At 39.6% G+C, this 14455-nt stretch overlaps 1 protein-coding gene across 1 annotated transcript in view; it reads left to right on the top strand.

The window, feature by feature from the left end:
* TRPM6 (transient receptor potential cation channel subfamily M member 6) overlaps positions 1–14455 on the top strand; it is a 105364-nt gene that overhangs the window by 39543 nt on the left and 51366 nt on the right. Inside the window, exons 18-21 of the mRNA XM_068974221.1 lie at positions 249–395; positions 5083–5229; positions 9631–9759; positions 11339–11590. Coding sequence (XP_068830322.1) covers positions 249–395; positions 5083–5229; positions 9631–9759; positions 11339–11590 — 675 coding nt within the window. The remainder of the gene's footprint in view (positions 1–248; positions 396–5082; positions 5230–9630; positions 9760–11338; positions 11591–14455) is intronic.

Genomic DNA, 14455 nt, shown 5'->3' with positions numbered 1-14455 from the left:
CTAATTTTTTTGCCATTACAGATAGCCCTTCAATGAAGATCCCTATACATATGCTTGGATTCATGAGTATTTCTGAGGGAGACAATTCTGGTATTGGAATTCTTAAGTCAGAAAATGTATACAGTCAGGGTATCCACTTAGTTGGGGATGGATCTGACATTTCCTATACACCCAAATCTTGACTTTATTTGGATCATATGTGTGCCTTGTATAACCCTCACTACCTGCTTTGTTCTCCTCTTTTGAAGATCATCATCAGTATTCTTTTCCCACCTGCCATTTTGACATTGGAGTTTAAAAGCAAAGCGGAAATGTCACATGTCCCACAGTCCCAGGACTTTACATGGTATAATGGTGACCAGAACACCAGCACTCTCAAAGAAAATTCTTGTCAGGTTAGTATGATATCATGGTGAACTAAGTTTTCGTGACCTGGACTGCACACAAACATACACAGATGCATAGCTTATTTATTAACAAACTATTTAACAATCTTAATCATATTATAGTATGGTCAGGTATACTGTGTATGGTAGTTCTGATTAACCTCCATGTATGATTAAGCAAAATATCCTATTTCTGCCAAAACCAAAGACTCTATTATATCTAGGAAGCTGCTTAATATTTCATTTTCCTTTGTGACTAGTGGAACAAATAGATTTATTGTTTATCGAAAGCTATAATAAAGGATGTCTTATAGCCTTCAAAATATTTTATAAAATGCTAGTTTACAATTTGTGCTGATCTTCACTGTTTCATGCTGCAGTTTTTTCACTTGTTATATCCAATGAGTTTGGATGGTTTTGCTTGAGTTCCCAGATGTGTACTTTTTTCACATCTGGGTAACTTGAGCTGGTTCTCTTCCAACCCGTCTTTGCTGAAGAGCCTCCAGTATGCTGTCTGCGCATCCATTTTTTGAATTTTATGTTTCAACTTGGATCATTGCTGATGAAGTTGCCATTTACTATGAGGTGTTCAGTTCAGTTCAGTCACTCAGTTGTGTCCGACTCTTTGTGACCCCATGAACTGCAGCACGCCAGGCCTCCATGTCCATCACCAACTTTGGGAGTTTACTCAAACTCATGTCCATTGAGTCAGTGATTCCATCCAACCATTTTATCCTCTGTCGTCCCCTTCTCCTCATGCCTTCAATCTTTCCCAGCATCAGGGTCTTTTCAAATGACCCTGATGTTCTTCGCATCAGGTACCTAAAATATTAAAGTTTCAGCTTCAGCTGCCAATGAATATTCAGGAATGATTTCCTTTAGGATGGACTGGTTGGATCTCCTTGCTGTCCCAGGGACACTCAAGACTCTTGTTCAACACCACAGTTCAAAAGCATCAATTCTTCGGTGCTCAGCTTTCTTTATAGTCCAACTCTCATATATGTATATGACTACTGGAAAAAGCATACCTTTGACTAGACGGACTATGAAGTGTAGTGAACATCTTTTCTGGTGTTTAATACTTCAGTGAGGCATCTTTAGCTAGTGTCTTGTCTGATGGGGTTTTGTACTTATGAGGTATTTGTTATAATGTTAATAACATCTTTGATAAATGTTAAATGAAAAATAATTATAGTTTGTGTGGCTGGCATCTGTTGTGATTGGTTGAGCATCCATTCTGATTGATAATGCCAGATCAGTTAACCAGATGAGTTCTTAAATATTTTGACTATCATGACTCTTTGGGTATATGTATTCCTCTTCTATCCCTCCTCCCCTCCCTTCCTTTCTTTTCTAAGCCTGATAGTTCCGTTTGGGGTTCTCAAAGTACAAGATGCCAGGTACATTCTAACCTTTACAGAGTGTGTGAGAAATTCTCTGTTGCAAAACTGGGCTTTGCAAGTTGTCATAATTGTGATTGTACTGGTTAGATTATATGTCTACTAAGTTTAGACTGTTTCACTTTTCTTTTTTTTAAAGAAAGAAAAGAAATGTAGTGCTGGCCTAACCTTATTAGAAATAGAAGGCAATCTTTATATGTGAGACATTCACATATACATGTTTGATTTTATATAGTCTCAAGGCTAACAGTACAGCCTTCTTTCACATTTTTCCTCATTTGGAGTTCTATTTCATGCCTTAAGGCTGCAAAATCTTTCCCTCTGGTAAGAGCACATGGCCAAGAACTATCTTTAAACCAGGCCACATTTTAAGAGACTTCACTCTGAGTCATCCTATCTGGAGGACATGTCATCATCTCCTTGAAAACTGGTGGAAATATTCCTGCTTGATCAATCTTCCCAACACATGTGTTTTTCCAGCACTCTGCTTCCAGATATCTTAGCAGATAATCTTGTGTATTTTATTTGATATCATAATCAGATACAACATCAAGAACTTCATATACATGTCATGGTATTTGGTCTTTGAATTCAAATCAGAGATAGGCTCAATTAGTGTTTTTTAAAATAATTTTATTTATTTTGGCTGTGCTTGGTCTTCATTGATGGCTTTTCTCTAGTTGCAGTAAGTGGGGGCTACTCTCTTGTTGTGGAGGACGGGCTCTAGGGCACAGGGGCTTCAGTAATTGTGGCACATGGTTTATTTGCTCCACAGCATGTGGGATCTTCCTGGATCAGGGATCGAACCTGTGTCTCCTGCATTGGCAGGTGGATTCTTTACCACTGAGCTACCAGGGAAGCCCTCAATTAATGTTTTATAATAATAAGATAAGTCATTTAACAACAAGATCATTACTTAAATAGCTTTCTGGAGTCTTTCTGAAGTGGGCTGGAAGAAGCACAAGCTGGAATCAAGATTGCTGGGAGAAATATCAATAACCTCAGATATGCAGATGACACCACCCTTACGGCAGAAAGTGAAGAGGAACTAAAAAGCCTCTTGATGAAAGTGAAAGAGGAGAGTGAAAAAGTTGGCTTAAAGCTCAACATTCAGAAAACTACGATCATGGCATCCAGTCCCATAACTTCATGGCAAATAGACGGGGAAACAGTGGAAACAGTGTCAGACTTTATTTTTTTGGGCTCCAAAATCACTGCAGATAGTGTCCGCAGCCATGAAATTAAAAGATGCTTACTCCTTGGGAGAAAAGTTATGACCAACCTCGATAGCATATTCAAAAGCAGAGACATTACTTTGCCAACAAAGGTCCATCTAGTCAAGGCTATGTTTTTCCAGTGGTCATGTATGGATGTGAGAGTTGGACTGTGAAGAAAGCTGAGCGCTGAAGAATTGATGCTTTTGAAGTGTGGTGTTGGAGAAGACTCTTGAGAGTCCCTTGGACTTCAAGGAGATCCAACCAGTCCATTCTGAAGGAGATCAGCCCTGGGTGTTCTTTGGAAGGAATGATACTAAAGCTGAAACTCCAGTACTTTGGCCACCTCATGCAAAGAGTTGGCTCATTGGAAAAGACCCTGATGCTGGGAAAGATTGAGTGCAGGAGGGAAAGGGGACGACAGAAGATGAGATGGCTGGATGGCATCACTGACTCGATGGACGTGAGTCTGAGTGAACTCCGGGAGTTGGTGATGGACAGGGAGGCCTGGCGTGCTGCAACTCATGGGGTCACAAAGAGTCAGACACAACTGAGCGACTGAACTGAACTGATGTCATTAAAATCACAGTATATAATGACTTTTAAAATCAGTTCTAAGCCTCAGTTCTAAGCCATTTTAACTCTAGGCTGGTTTACTGTTAGTAACTGGCTCAGTTAGTAACTGTTAGTAACTGTTAGTAAATCACATCTCTGATTCCACTCTCCAAAGTGACATGAATGACAGAACTATCAATTAGACCCTGAGAATACCCATCTAGAGGCCTGAGGCCTCAAAATTTAAAGTTTCTTGCTATTACATGGATAATTCAGGCAAAACCTGATTCATTCCTTGGCTTGGAAATTCTTGGTAATCATGCAGATCTGGTGTTTGAGAGACATCTTTTGTGGATAGGTTGAAGAAATAGGCTGGTCTGAGAGGCACCAGAGAACGTTCCTTTCTTTTCATGTAATATGACTTTCATAATATTACAAAAGTAATACATTTCCTGTTAAAAGATTAAAATCACACAGACATCTATGAAGTAGGATGATATCTCTTTTGCTTTTCTTTCATCATCCCTAGGTTTCCTCTTCTCAAAAGTAACCTGGGTGCAAGTGCCTTTCCCTCTTTCTTTTTTTCTCTCTTCTGTGTGGACGTCTCTGTTAGTCACATTCATGCAACCACTTCCTGGTCACACAGATATTCATTTCTCACCACCTACAACTGTTAACCCCTTTAGGCTGACCCATAACTTTTGAGAAAGTGATGGAAAATGCTTTCCCTAGCAAATGCATGTACAACACAAATGCCTGCAGGTGCAGGCATTTAATAATCTAATAATTTAATTTAATAATTGCAGCAGGTGCAAAGAACTCCAGAAGCTCAGAGAGTTCATGAACTTCAGGTAAAGAACCTATGTTATTAATGAGTGGAGAAGCTGTCAAAATCAGAATTCTTTTTTTTTATTCTTAATTATTATTTTATTAGTGTATTTATAATATTATTAAAGGTTTATCAAGTATTTAATCTCCTTATCCCTTTCTTTTCTTGTTTCATTAGTATTTTTAAATATAAATTTATTTATTTTAATTGGATTACAATATTGTATTGATAAACTAACACTGAGCCTGACTTCCCTGTGACTTGGGAAAGATGTATCACCATTCTCTGTCCATTTTGTCCTCCTTTTATATGGAAACAATTCTATTCTCTACTTAATTGATTTCACAAGGACTTTATTTATATGAATATCCTTAGGTTCCAAAATTACTGATAAAGGAGATTAAAAAGAACAGGAAGAGGGACCATTTTAAAATGCTTGGAACTACACTTAGTTTGACTAAATTTGATTACGGCAGACTCAACTTGCTTTTCAGAAATGCCCTGTTCTCTTTACCTTGTCAAAGATCGATATAATACATGTAGTTTTTCTTCTGTTCAAGACTAAGATTATAATTTGGCAGGTGGATGCCCAATTAATTTCTAATATATTTATGAAATATATAATATTTTAGATGTTTTTAAATGTTAGTAATTTAGTTAAGGCTCTGACAATAAATAATTATTTGTTTATTTTACAGAAAGACTGTGATTTGGAAAGGGGACCTGATGAGAAAACCGATGAAAGTCAGCACTTTGATTTAAAGAGTGGGCCCCAAACCCTTCCTTGGACCAGGAAAGTCTATGAGTTCTACAGTGCTCCAATTGTCAAGTTTTGGTTTTATACGGTTGGTCTCATTTAAAAAATTATATATAGTATTCAGGATGGTTAATTGTTAATGATAATGTTGATAGTGATATGCCTGATTTACCAACTTGTAATAAAAATGTAGTTTAGAAAAAGTGGGAGGCCTGGCAAAAGAGGTAGGAAAGAAGATTGGAGGGAGGTGAGAAAAGGTGAGGGCAGGTCTTTCCTACTTTTGGGAGTGAAAGCACAAGAATTTTTGTCTTCTTCTGAGTGCTTACAGTTAGCACAGCTGGAACTAAGCATTTGAAACTTTGTGGAACAATAAAATGAATAATAGTGATTGTAGAATTAAGGGATGAGGGTGGATTCATTTCCCATCTTGGGCAAAAAATGTTAGGAGTTGAATTGATTTTTTTTCTTTGTAGAAATGTTGTGTAATATAGACTGAAAATGGAAGTTTTTGTTGTTGTTGTCTTCAGTAGCAAATACTTATATGGAGAACAATACAAATTTTAGAAGAATTGTATCAAATACTAAATCTGTCCTGGATGGAGAGATAGCGAAAGCAGTAACTACACACTAAATGTATTGAGTGGTTTTTACATTTATTTAATAGTATTTTTTTTTCCTAATGCTTCAGTTCAGTTCAGTTGCTCAGTCGTGTCCAACTCTTTGCGACCCCATGAACCGCAGCACACCAGGCCTCCCTGTCCATCACCAACTCCTGGAGTCCACCCAAACCCATGTCCATTGAGTCGGTGATGCCATCCAGCCATCTCATCCTCTGTCGTCCCCTTCTCCTCCTGCCCTCAATCTTTCCCAGCATCAGGGTCTTTTCCAATGAGTCAACTCTTAGCATCAGGTGGCCAAAGTACTGGAGTTTCAGCTTCAAAATCATTTCTACCAATGAACACCCAGGGTTGATCTCCTTTAGCATGGACTGGTTGGATCTCCTTGCAGTCCAAGGGACTCTCAAGAGTCTTCTCCAACACCACACTTCAAAAGCATCATTCTTCGGTGCTCAGCTTTCTTTATCATCCAACTCTCACATCCATACATGGCCACTGGAAAAACCATAGCCTTGACTAGACGGACCTTTGTTGGCAAAGTAATGTCTCTGCTTTTTAATATGCTGTCTAGGTTGGTCATAACTTTCCTTCCAAGAAGCAAGCATCTTTTAATTTCATGGCTGCAGTCACCGTCTGCAGTGATTTTGTAGCCCAGAAAAATAAAGTTGGCCACTGTTTCTGCTGATTCCCCCATCTATTTCCCATGAAGTGATGGGACCGGATGCCATGATCTTAGTTTTCTGAATGTTGAGCTTTAAGCCAACTTTTTCACTCTCCTCTTTCACTTTCCTCAAGAGGCTCTTTAGTTCTTCTCCACTTTCTGCCATAAGGGTGGTGTCATCTGCATATCTGAGGTTATTGATATTCCTCCTGGCAATCTTGATTCCAGCTTGTGCTTCCTCCAGTCCAGGATTTTTCATGATGTACTTTGCATATAAGTTAAATAAGCAGGGTGACAATATACAGCCTTGACGTACTCCTTTTCCTATTTGGAACCAGTCTGTTCCATGTCCAGTTTTAACTGTTGCTTCCTGACCTGCATACAGGTTTCTCAAGAGGCAGGTCAGGTGGTCTGGTATTCCCATCTCTTTCAGAATTTCCCACAGTTTATTGTGATCCACACAGTCAAAGGCCTTGGCATAGTCAATAAAGCAGGGATAGATGCTTTTCTGGAACTCTCTTGCTTTTTTGAAGATCCAGCGGATGTTGGCAATTTGATCTCTGGTTCCTCTGCCTTTTCTAAAACCAGCTTGAATATCTGGAAGTTCACGGTTCATGTATTGCCGAAGCCTGGTTTGGAGAATTTTGAGCATTACTTTACTAGTGTGTGAGATGAGTGCAATTGTGAGGTAGATTGAGCATTCTTTGGCATTGCCTTTCTTTGGGATTCTAATGCTTATCTATAGTTAAATTGCTTATAGTCAAGGTTGTATATTTCTAAAACATTTGAAGTCATTATAAGAGGATATTTATATAAATGTGTTATATTTCAAAATATTCCTTGCCCAACCACACACTTGTTTCATACACTTATTGAATAAGTACATAGGTCCAAGTAACTTTTATGTTTTCAAAAATAAAATCTTCATTCAGATGATTCAGGTTTTACCACTTTTGTGAATATGCAACAAAATCATAGAGACTCTGATGATAGTAGCATCGAGAATTTAACCAACCCAGGGATCAAGCCCAGGTCTCCTGCATTTCAGGTGGATAATTTACCAGCTGAGCCACCAGGGAAGCCCAACCATTGTCACATCATTGGGTAGAGTATTCAAGTGTTTCTTCCCTTAGAAAACCCCAGCTTATGAACACTTAGAGAGAGGAGCAACCTAAGCAAATGGAACAACAACAACAATAATGATGATGCAAATAAACGAACTAGCCAACCATATCTACACACCACAATGAATTGTATTAGCTGTGAGCACAGGCATTTTAGTCATGGCCGTTACATTGCTAGGTTATGGTACGTGTGCTTTATTAAAGCAATGTCTTGTTGTAAATTCTATGATGAAAAAGCAAAAATGTAAACATTTTTGGATATCGTTTTAAAACTTGGAAAGAAAAAAAAAAGAGTCAGAAGTAATACCACCAATATCTACAGTGTTTTGGTGTCTGGCCACCAAGAAACCAGTGATAACGATGTAAAAAACGTTCTGCTTGACAGTACAAGTTTATTTAAATTGCATCCCTACAGGATCATCAAACATATTAAAACTATGAAATACAGATCTAGAGAAGTATAGAATTTACTTAACTTTCTTATATGCTTCTCTATTAAGTTTCTTAACTCATAGACAATGCTAATAAGCCATTATGCCTGCCTGAAATACCACTTATTGTATATGCCAATATGGTATAGTCAAAAGTGATTTCAGCCATTCTCTATGCAGAACTAAGCTTAGCAGACTTATCAAACTTAAGTAGAGCTCAAAAAGATTTCATAAATAAGGATTCAGTTTAAAATAATATGATTCTCATGAGAATGAACACACACACAGGCACTTTTCTCTCTTTTGATCTGGGATTTGTAATACGTGTTTATCAGCTAGCACTGTGCATGGTCTCTGAAGATATTTGAAGGGCTGCATTGTCTCATCCCTTGTTGGTGATTGAGAAATTGGTAAAGCCTTTCTGGCTGGCAACTTAGTAATATGTGTCACATTTTTAAATGTGTGTAGCTATTTTAGTTCTGGAAATTTTAAGACATAAGAATGTTAGATAAGATCACAAAGCTGTTAATCACCATATATCTATATGTATGTGTTTGCTGCTGCTGCTGCTGCTCCTAAGTCGCTTCAATCGTGTCCAACTCTGTGCGACCCCATAGATGGCCTCCTACCAGGCTCCTCTGTCCCTGAGATTCTCCAGGCAAGAACACTGGAGTGGGTTGCCATTTCCTTCTCCAAAGCATAAAAGTGAAAAGTGAAAGTGAAGTCGCTTAGTCGTATCCGACTCTTAGCGACCTTATGGACTGCAACCTACCAGGCTCCTCTGTCCATGGGATTTTCCAGGCCAGAGTACTGGAGTGGGGTGCCATCGCCTTCTCCAGTGTATGTGTTTACTGTGCCTTGATTCTTGTAAGAGACTGGAAATCTAGGTTTAATATACATACCGCTTAAACATACATTTCTTGATTGTCTATCATGTGTTAGGCTATAGATAAAAATGTCAACAGTCTTTAATTGTAAAGATTCACAATCAGATAATACTTTTCTATCAACCAGGATATTTTAATCAGCATAAAATAAAATTCTCAGCAGTTATAAACATCACAACTTATTTGAAAACAGTCTCCTACCAATATTGCTCCTTTGGCATCCTTAGGACACATGTTTTCTGTTTAAATGGAGGAGAAGGTGTGCAGTTCCCTCTTGGCTTGTTCTTAGCCTGACTGTGTCCATGCCAGAATGTGCAGGGTTCTGAAAATTCTGATCAGGAGCCAATAAGATGAGATAGTGCCCACTTTGATGCATTTGAGGACAGTGCTCTTCTTTCCTTCCACAGAATCATAGAATAGAGAACCATGGATTCTTGTGCCTTCCTTGATATTGGGCTTCGCTTGTGGCTCAGCTGGTAAAGAATCCACCTGCAGTACGGGAGACCTGGCTTTGATCCCTGGGTTGGGAAGATCCCCTAGAGAAGGGAAAGGCTACCTGCTCCAGTATTCTGGCCTGGAGAACTCCATGGATCTTGTAGTCCATGGGGTCGCAAAGAGTCGGAAGCGACTGAGCGCCAGGTGGTCCCAGGTATACTCCCTGCTCTCATGTTGAAGTCCATGTGACTGCTGTTGAGTTGGGTCCTTGTCTGCTTGGTGTCCTCCACTATGACTCTCACTCATGACCAGGGAACGCGTGTCCCCCTCACAGATGGTGTACTTGGCATTCCTTATGCTGTTCACTTACACCGTGTTGGTGGAGATGCAGCCCCAGCCCAGCGTGCAAGAGTGGCTTGTTATTATCTACATCTTCACCAATGCCATTGAGAAAGTCAGGGAGGTGAGTTACCCTTTCTCCCTTTGTCTTTTGTACATCTCTGCTAGAGGTGTTCTGGGATGGGGTGGTGAAAATGGAGAGGTCAAAGGTTGAGGTGGGGTGGGCAATGATCCTGACTTGGCATGCTACAGGAGGGTAATTGGGGGAAATGTCTGATCTCAACCTTTTATTGTTGCCAAATAATTTCTCTTGATTGCCGCTCTTTGAAAGCAGTTATTTTTGAGGACATCTTAGTGTGTTTATCAGTCCCAGAGTGATAGTGTCTAGTTGTTATTAGACCCTCTGACTGTTAGATTTCCCATCCCCAGAGTGTTTTTTTTTTTAATAAGATTGATTTTCATATAGTCTAACATTACTTACATATTATTGGTTTCATGTCACATAGTGGCTAAAGTTGTACAATGGTAAAGAATTCATGTATAGTCTTTGAAAGTTCCTACTAAACATCCCTCTGGGGCAAGTAGTCCAAGAAACAAAACAAAGCAAACTTTTTATTTTTAATTTATAGTGAAAAGAAAAGGAATGAATATTCCCATGCAGTTATAATGTAATCACATATCGTATAACTTAGACTCTTTTAGAATCTCTGTATATGTAGTTCTGCCTTTGTGCATTTACATATATTGAGTTTGTCCTAGAGATCTTATGACCAGTACTGTATATTACATAGATATAGTCTTAGTAATTAGATTTATGTTGTCTGCTAGTTACTATTGTGGAGTTTATAGATGGTAGAAAACAATTCAGCAGAAAAATGTTATCTAAATTCTACCATTCTTTTTAATGCCTCAGGAAAAATGGGTTTACTGTTTGACATTTCAATTTGCCTGACATTCTGTTGCAGGGGTAATTTCTTGTAATAGTGAGTTCTGATGTCACGTTCAATTTGCTAACTGTTCACTAACAGCAATAGTGGGATCAGATTATAGGATTCTTTCATTTCTTTGCACTAGGCTATTCATCATGAAATGGCATTGCAGCTATAGTCCATTGCAATGTCGAGTTTTAAAGTTGTTTCAGTGTTTCCCAGTGTTAGTTTGCTGCTGCTGCTGCTAAATCACTTCAGTTGTGTCCGACTCTGTGCAACCCCATAGACGGCAGCCCACCAGCCTCCCCTGTCCCTGGGATTCTCCAGGCAAGAACACTGGAGTGGGTTGCCATTTCCTTCTCCAATGCATGAAAGTGAAAATTGAAAGTGAAGTCGCTCAGTCATGTCCGACTCTTCACGACCCCATAGACGTAGCCCAACAGGCTCCCCCATCCCTGGGATTCTCCAGGCAAGAACACTGGTGTGGGGTGCAGGATTGATCAAATCTAGAAAAAACTTTTCTTTCTTCCTTCCTTTTTTAAGTTTCTGGTTGGGTTTTTAAATAGTTGACCAGCATTAACAGTCACATTAAGCTATATTTATAGAATTGTTTAAATAATTCATTCCCCAAGGATAACTTAGATGCCTTATGATCTAAGGTTTGGCAGGATTCAATTCCTCTGTAAATGAACAGTTGAAGTATTGAAGATCATAGTGATGAGACTCTTGAGGTATAACCCATTCTTTTGTTTCTTTCTTTCTATCATGTCTTAGGTCTGTATTTCAGAACCTGGGAAGTTTACTCAAAAGGTGAAGGTATGGATTAGCGAGTACTGGAACTTAATGGAAACGGTGGCTATTAGCCTGTTTTTGGTGGGATTTGGCTTTCGGTGGGGTGACCCACCTTTCTACACAGCGGGAAGACTGATATACTGCATCAACATCATATTCTGGTTCTCACGGCTCCTGGACTTCTTTGCTGTGAATCAACATGCAGGTCCCTATGTGACCATGATCGCAAAAATGGTGAGTACTGTCTGCTGTATAACCTGGTGTTATTTTAACAGTTCTACCTGATTTCATGGTTCATATTCAATAGTATTATAACTGTTAAAATTATTTAAAGAAGTACACACTTCATCACCACTTATTGTGTAACTTAAATTCATATTTAACAAATGTCCTTGGATAGCATATTGGATAGTTGACTGTGATACTCATCTTACCCTTTTGGTTAGGGCCAGATGATGGGGGATTGAGTTGTATTTGTCTGTGAGCACAGTAAGCTGAAATACTGATTTGTCTTGTCTCTCCACCCCTCAGTTCAGTTCAGTTCAGTTCAGTCACTCAGTCGTGTCCGATTCTTTGCCACCCCATGAATCACAGCACGCCAGGCCTCCCTGTCCATCACCAACTCCAGGAGTTCTCTCAAACTCAACGTCCATCGAGTCCGTGATGCCATCCAGCCATCTCATCCTCTGTCGTCCCCTTTTCCTTCTGCCCCCAATCCCTCCCAGCATCGGAGTCTTTTCCAATGAGTCAGCTCTTCGCATGAGGTGGCCAAAGTACTGGACTTTCAGCTTTAGCATCATTCCTTCCACAGAAGACCCAGGGCTGATCTCCTTCAGAATGGACTGGTTGGATCTCCTTGAAGTCCAAGGGACTCTCAAAAGTCTTCTCCAACACCACACTTCAAAAGCATCAATTCTTCAGTGCTCAGCTTTCTTCACAGTCCAACTCTCACATCCATACATGACCACTGGAAAAACCATAGCCTTGACTAGATGGACCTTTGTTGGCAAAGTAATATCTCTGCTTTTCAATATGCTATCTAGGTTGGTCATAACTTTCCTTCCAAGGAGTAAGCGTCTTTTAATTTCATGGCTGCAGTCACCATTTGCAGTGATTTTGGAACCCCAAAAAATAAAGTCTGACACTGTTTCCACTGTTTCCCCATCTATTTCCCATGAAGTGATGGGACCAGATGCCATGATCTTCGTTTTCTGAATTTTGAGCTTTAAGCCAACTTTTTCACTCTCCTCTTTCACTTTCATCAAGAGGCTTTTTAGTTCCTCTTCACCTTCTGCCATGAGGGTGGTGTCATCTGCATATCTGAGGTTATTGATATTTCTCCCAGCAATCTTGATTCCAGCTTGTGCTTCTTCTAGCCCAGTGTTTCTCATGATGTACTCTGCATAGAAGTTAAATAAGCAAGGTGACAATATACAGCCTTGACGTACTCCTTTTCCTATTTGGAACCAGTCTGTTGTTCCATGTCCAGTTCTAACTGTTGCTAGCCAACTCTTAAATAGTGATTACTGTGGGCCACACCCTGTTCTAAGTACTTTGTATGTATTAACTCATTTAATCTTAAAAACAATTTTAAGAGATGGGTACTATAATCCACATTTTACATTCAGGGAAATGGAGTTTAAGTAAATTTCCCAAAGGAGTAAGCTGGGGAGCCAGGATTCACATCTGGACCACCTGGCTCTGTCTGCCATCTGAGCTCACGGTGCACTTGTATAAGCCCTGTCCAGCTGACTTTGCACAGGAGTTAGAAGGACAGCACCTCAAGATCTTCTTTGCTTTTTCTTCTAGAATACTCACAGGGAAGGGGCAAGCTCCTGAGAAGGAAGAGTTATGTTGAGATAGAGGAAGAGGACAGAAAAGGGAGAACCTCCTGGATACCAAAGATGATTTTTGTTACTTTATACTTTTCTTTTAGACCAGCAATATTTTCTCTGATCTTGGTGACATTGGAATTAACTTGGTAATCTATGTTGAGGTAACCAATGTATCCCAGTGACTCAGTACAAGTTTATTTCTTCCTAATGCAAAGACTGATGGGTGCTCATGGAGGCTGGCCTCTATCCAGTGACTGAGGGATCACAAATCCTTCCTTCTTGGGGCATACGCATGTCATTAAGTGGCTTCTGAGGTTTCCTATGACAGGGAATAGAGGGGTGGAGAAAATTCCACGGAGGAGCATGCTTTTAAAGGGATGGAGCAGCTTTTAACTGCTCTGAGGGGGAAGTGAGTCAAATCACTATTATTCCACAGCCCATTGGCCAGAATAGGTCATGTGGCTCCTGCCTCATGGAAGGGAAGCTAATAGGAAATTCATGGTATAAGTTTCTGCCACAGTGAACAAGTAGGTTGATCTGATGTATTAATACATTTAGTAATAGAAATGAATTATTTGAAAGAGCCTTTAAAAATTATAGTACGTGTGTATGGTACATGTATATATTATATGTGTTCTCAAGCAGTCCTCCATTGTGCATTAAAACAATCAGGCTTACTTTGTTTTTAAACTTTTTATTTTGTACTGGGGTATAGCCGATTGACAAACAATGTTGTCATAGTTTCAGGTGAACAGTGAAAGGATTCAGCCATACATATACATATATCCGTTTCTCCCAAACTGCTTCCTGTTCAGGCTGCCACATAACGTTGAGCAGAATTCCCTGTGGTATACAATAGGTCCTTGTTGGTTATCCATTTAAAATATAGCAGTGTGTGTATGTCCATCCCAAACTCTATAACTCTCTCCCCACCATCCTTCCCCCTGGTAACCATAAGTTCATTCAACTGTAAGTCTGTGAGTCTCTTTCTGTTTTGTGGTAAGTTCATTTGTATCTTTTCTTTTTAGATTCCACACGTAAGGGATGTCAGATGATCTTTCTCCTTCTCTGTCTGACCTGCTTCACTCAGTGTGACAGCTTCTAGGTCCACCCATGTTGCCGAAAGCGGCCTTGTTTCACTCTTTTTAACAGCTGGGTAATATTCCACTGCACAGATGCACCACCTCCTCTGCCATTCTTCTCTCCCTGGACATTTAAGCTGCTTCTTGTTGCTGTTGCTGTTTAGTCATTAAGTCATGTCCAG

Source organism: Capricornis sumatraensis, chromosome 6 (assembly GCF_032405125.1).
Source record: "Capricornis sumatraensis isolate serow.1 chromosome 6, serow.2, whole genome shotgun sequence".
NCBI lineage: Eukaryota > Metazoa > Chordata > Mammalia > Artiodactyla > Bovidae > Capricornis > Capricornis sumatraensis.
This window is presented reverse-complemented; position numbering and strand designations above follow the sequence as displayed.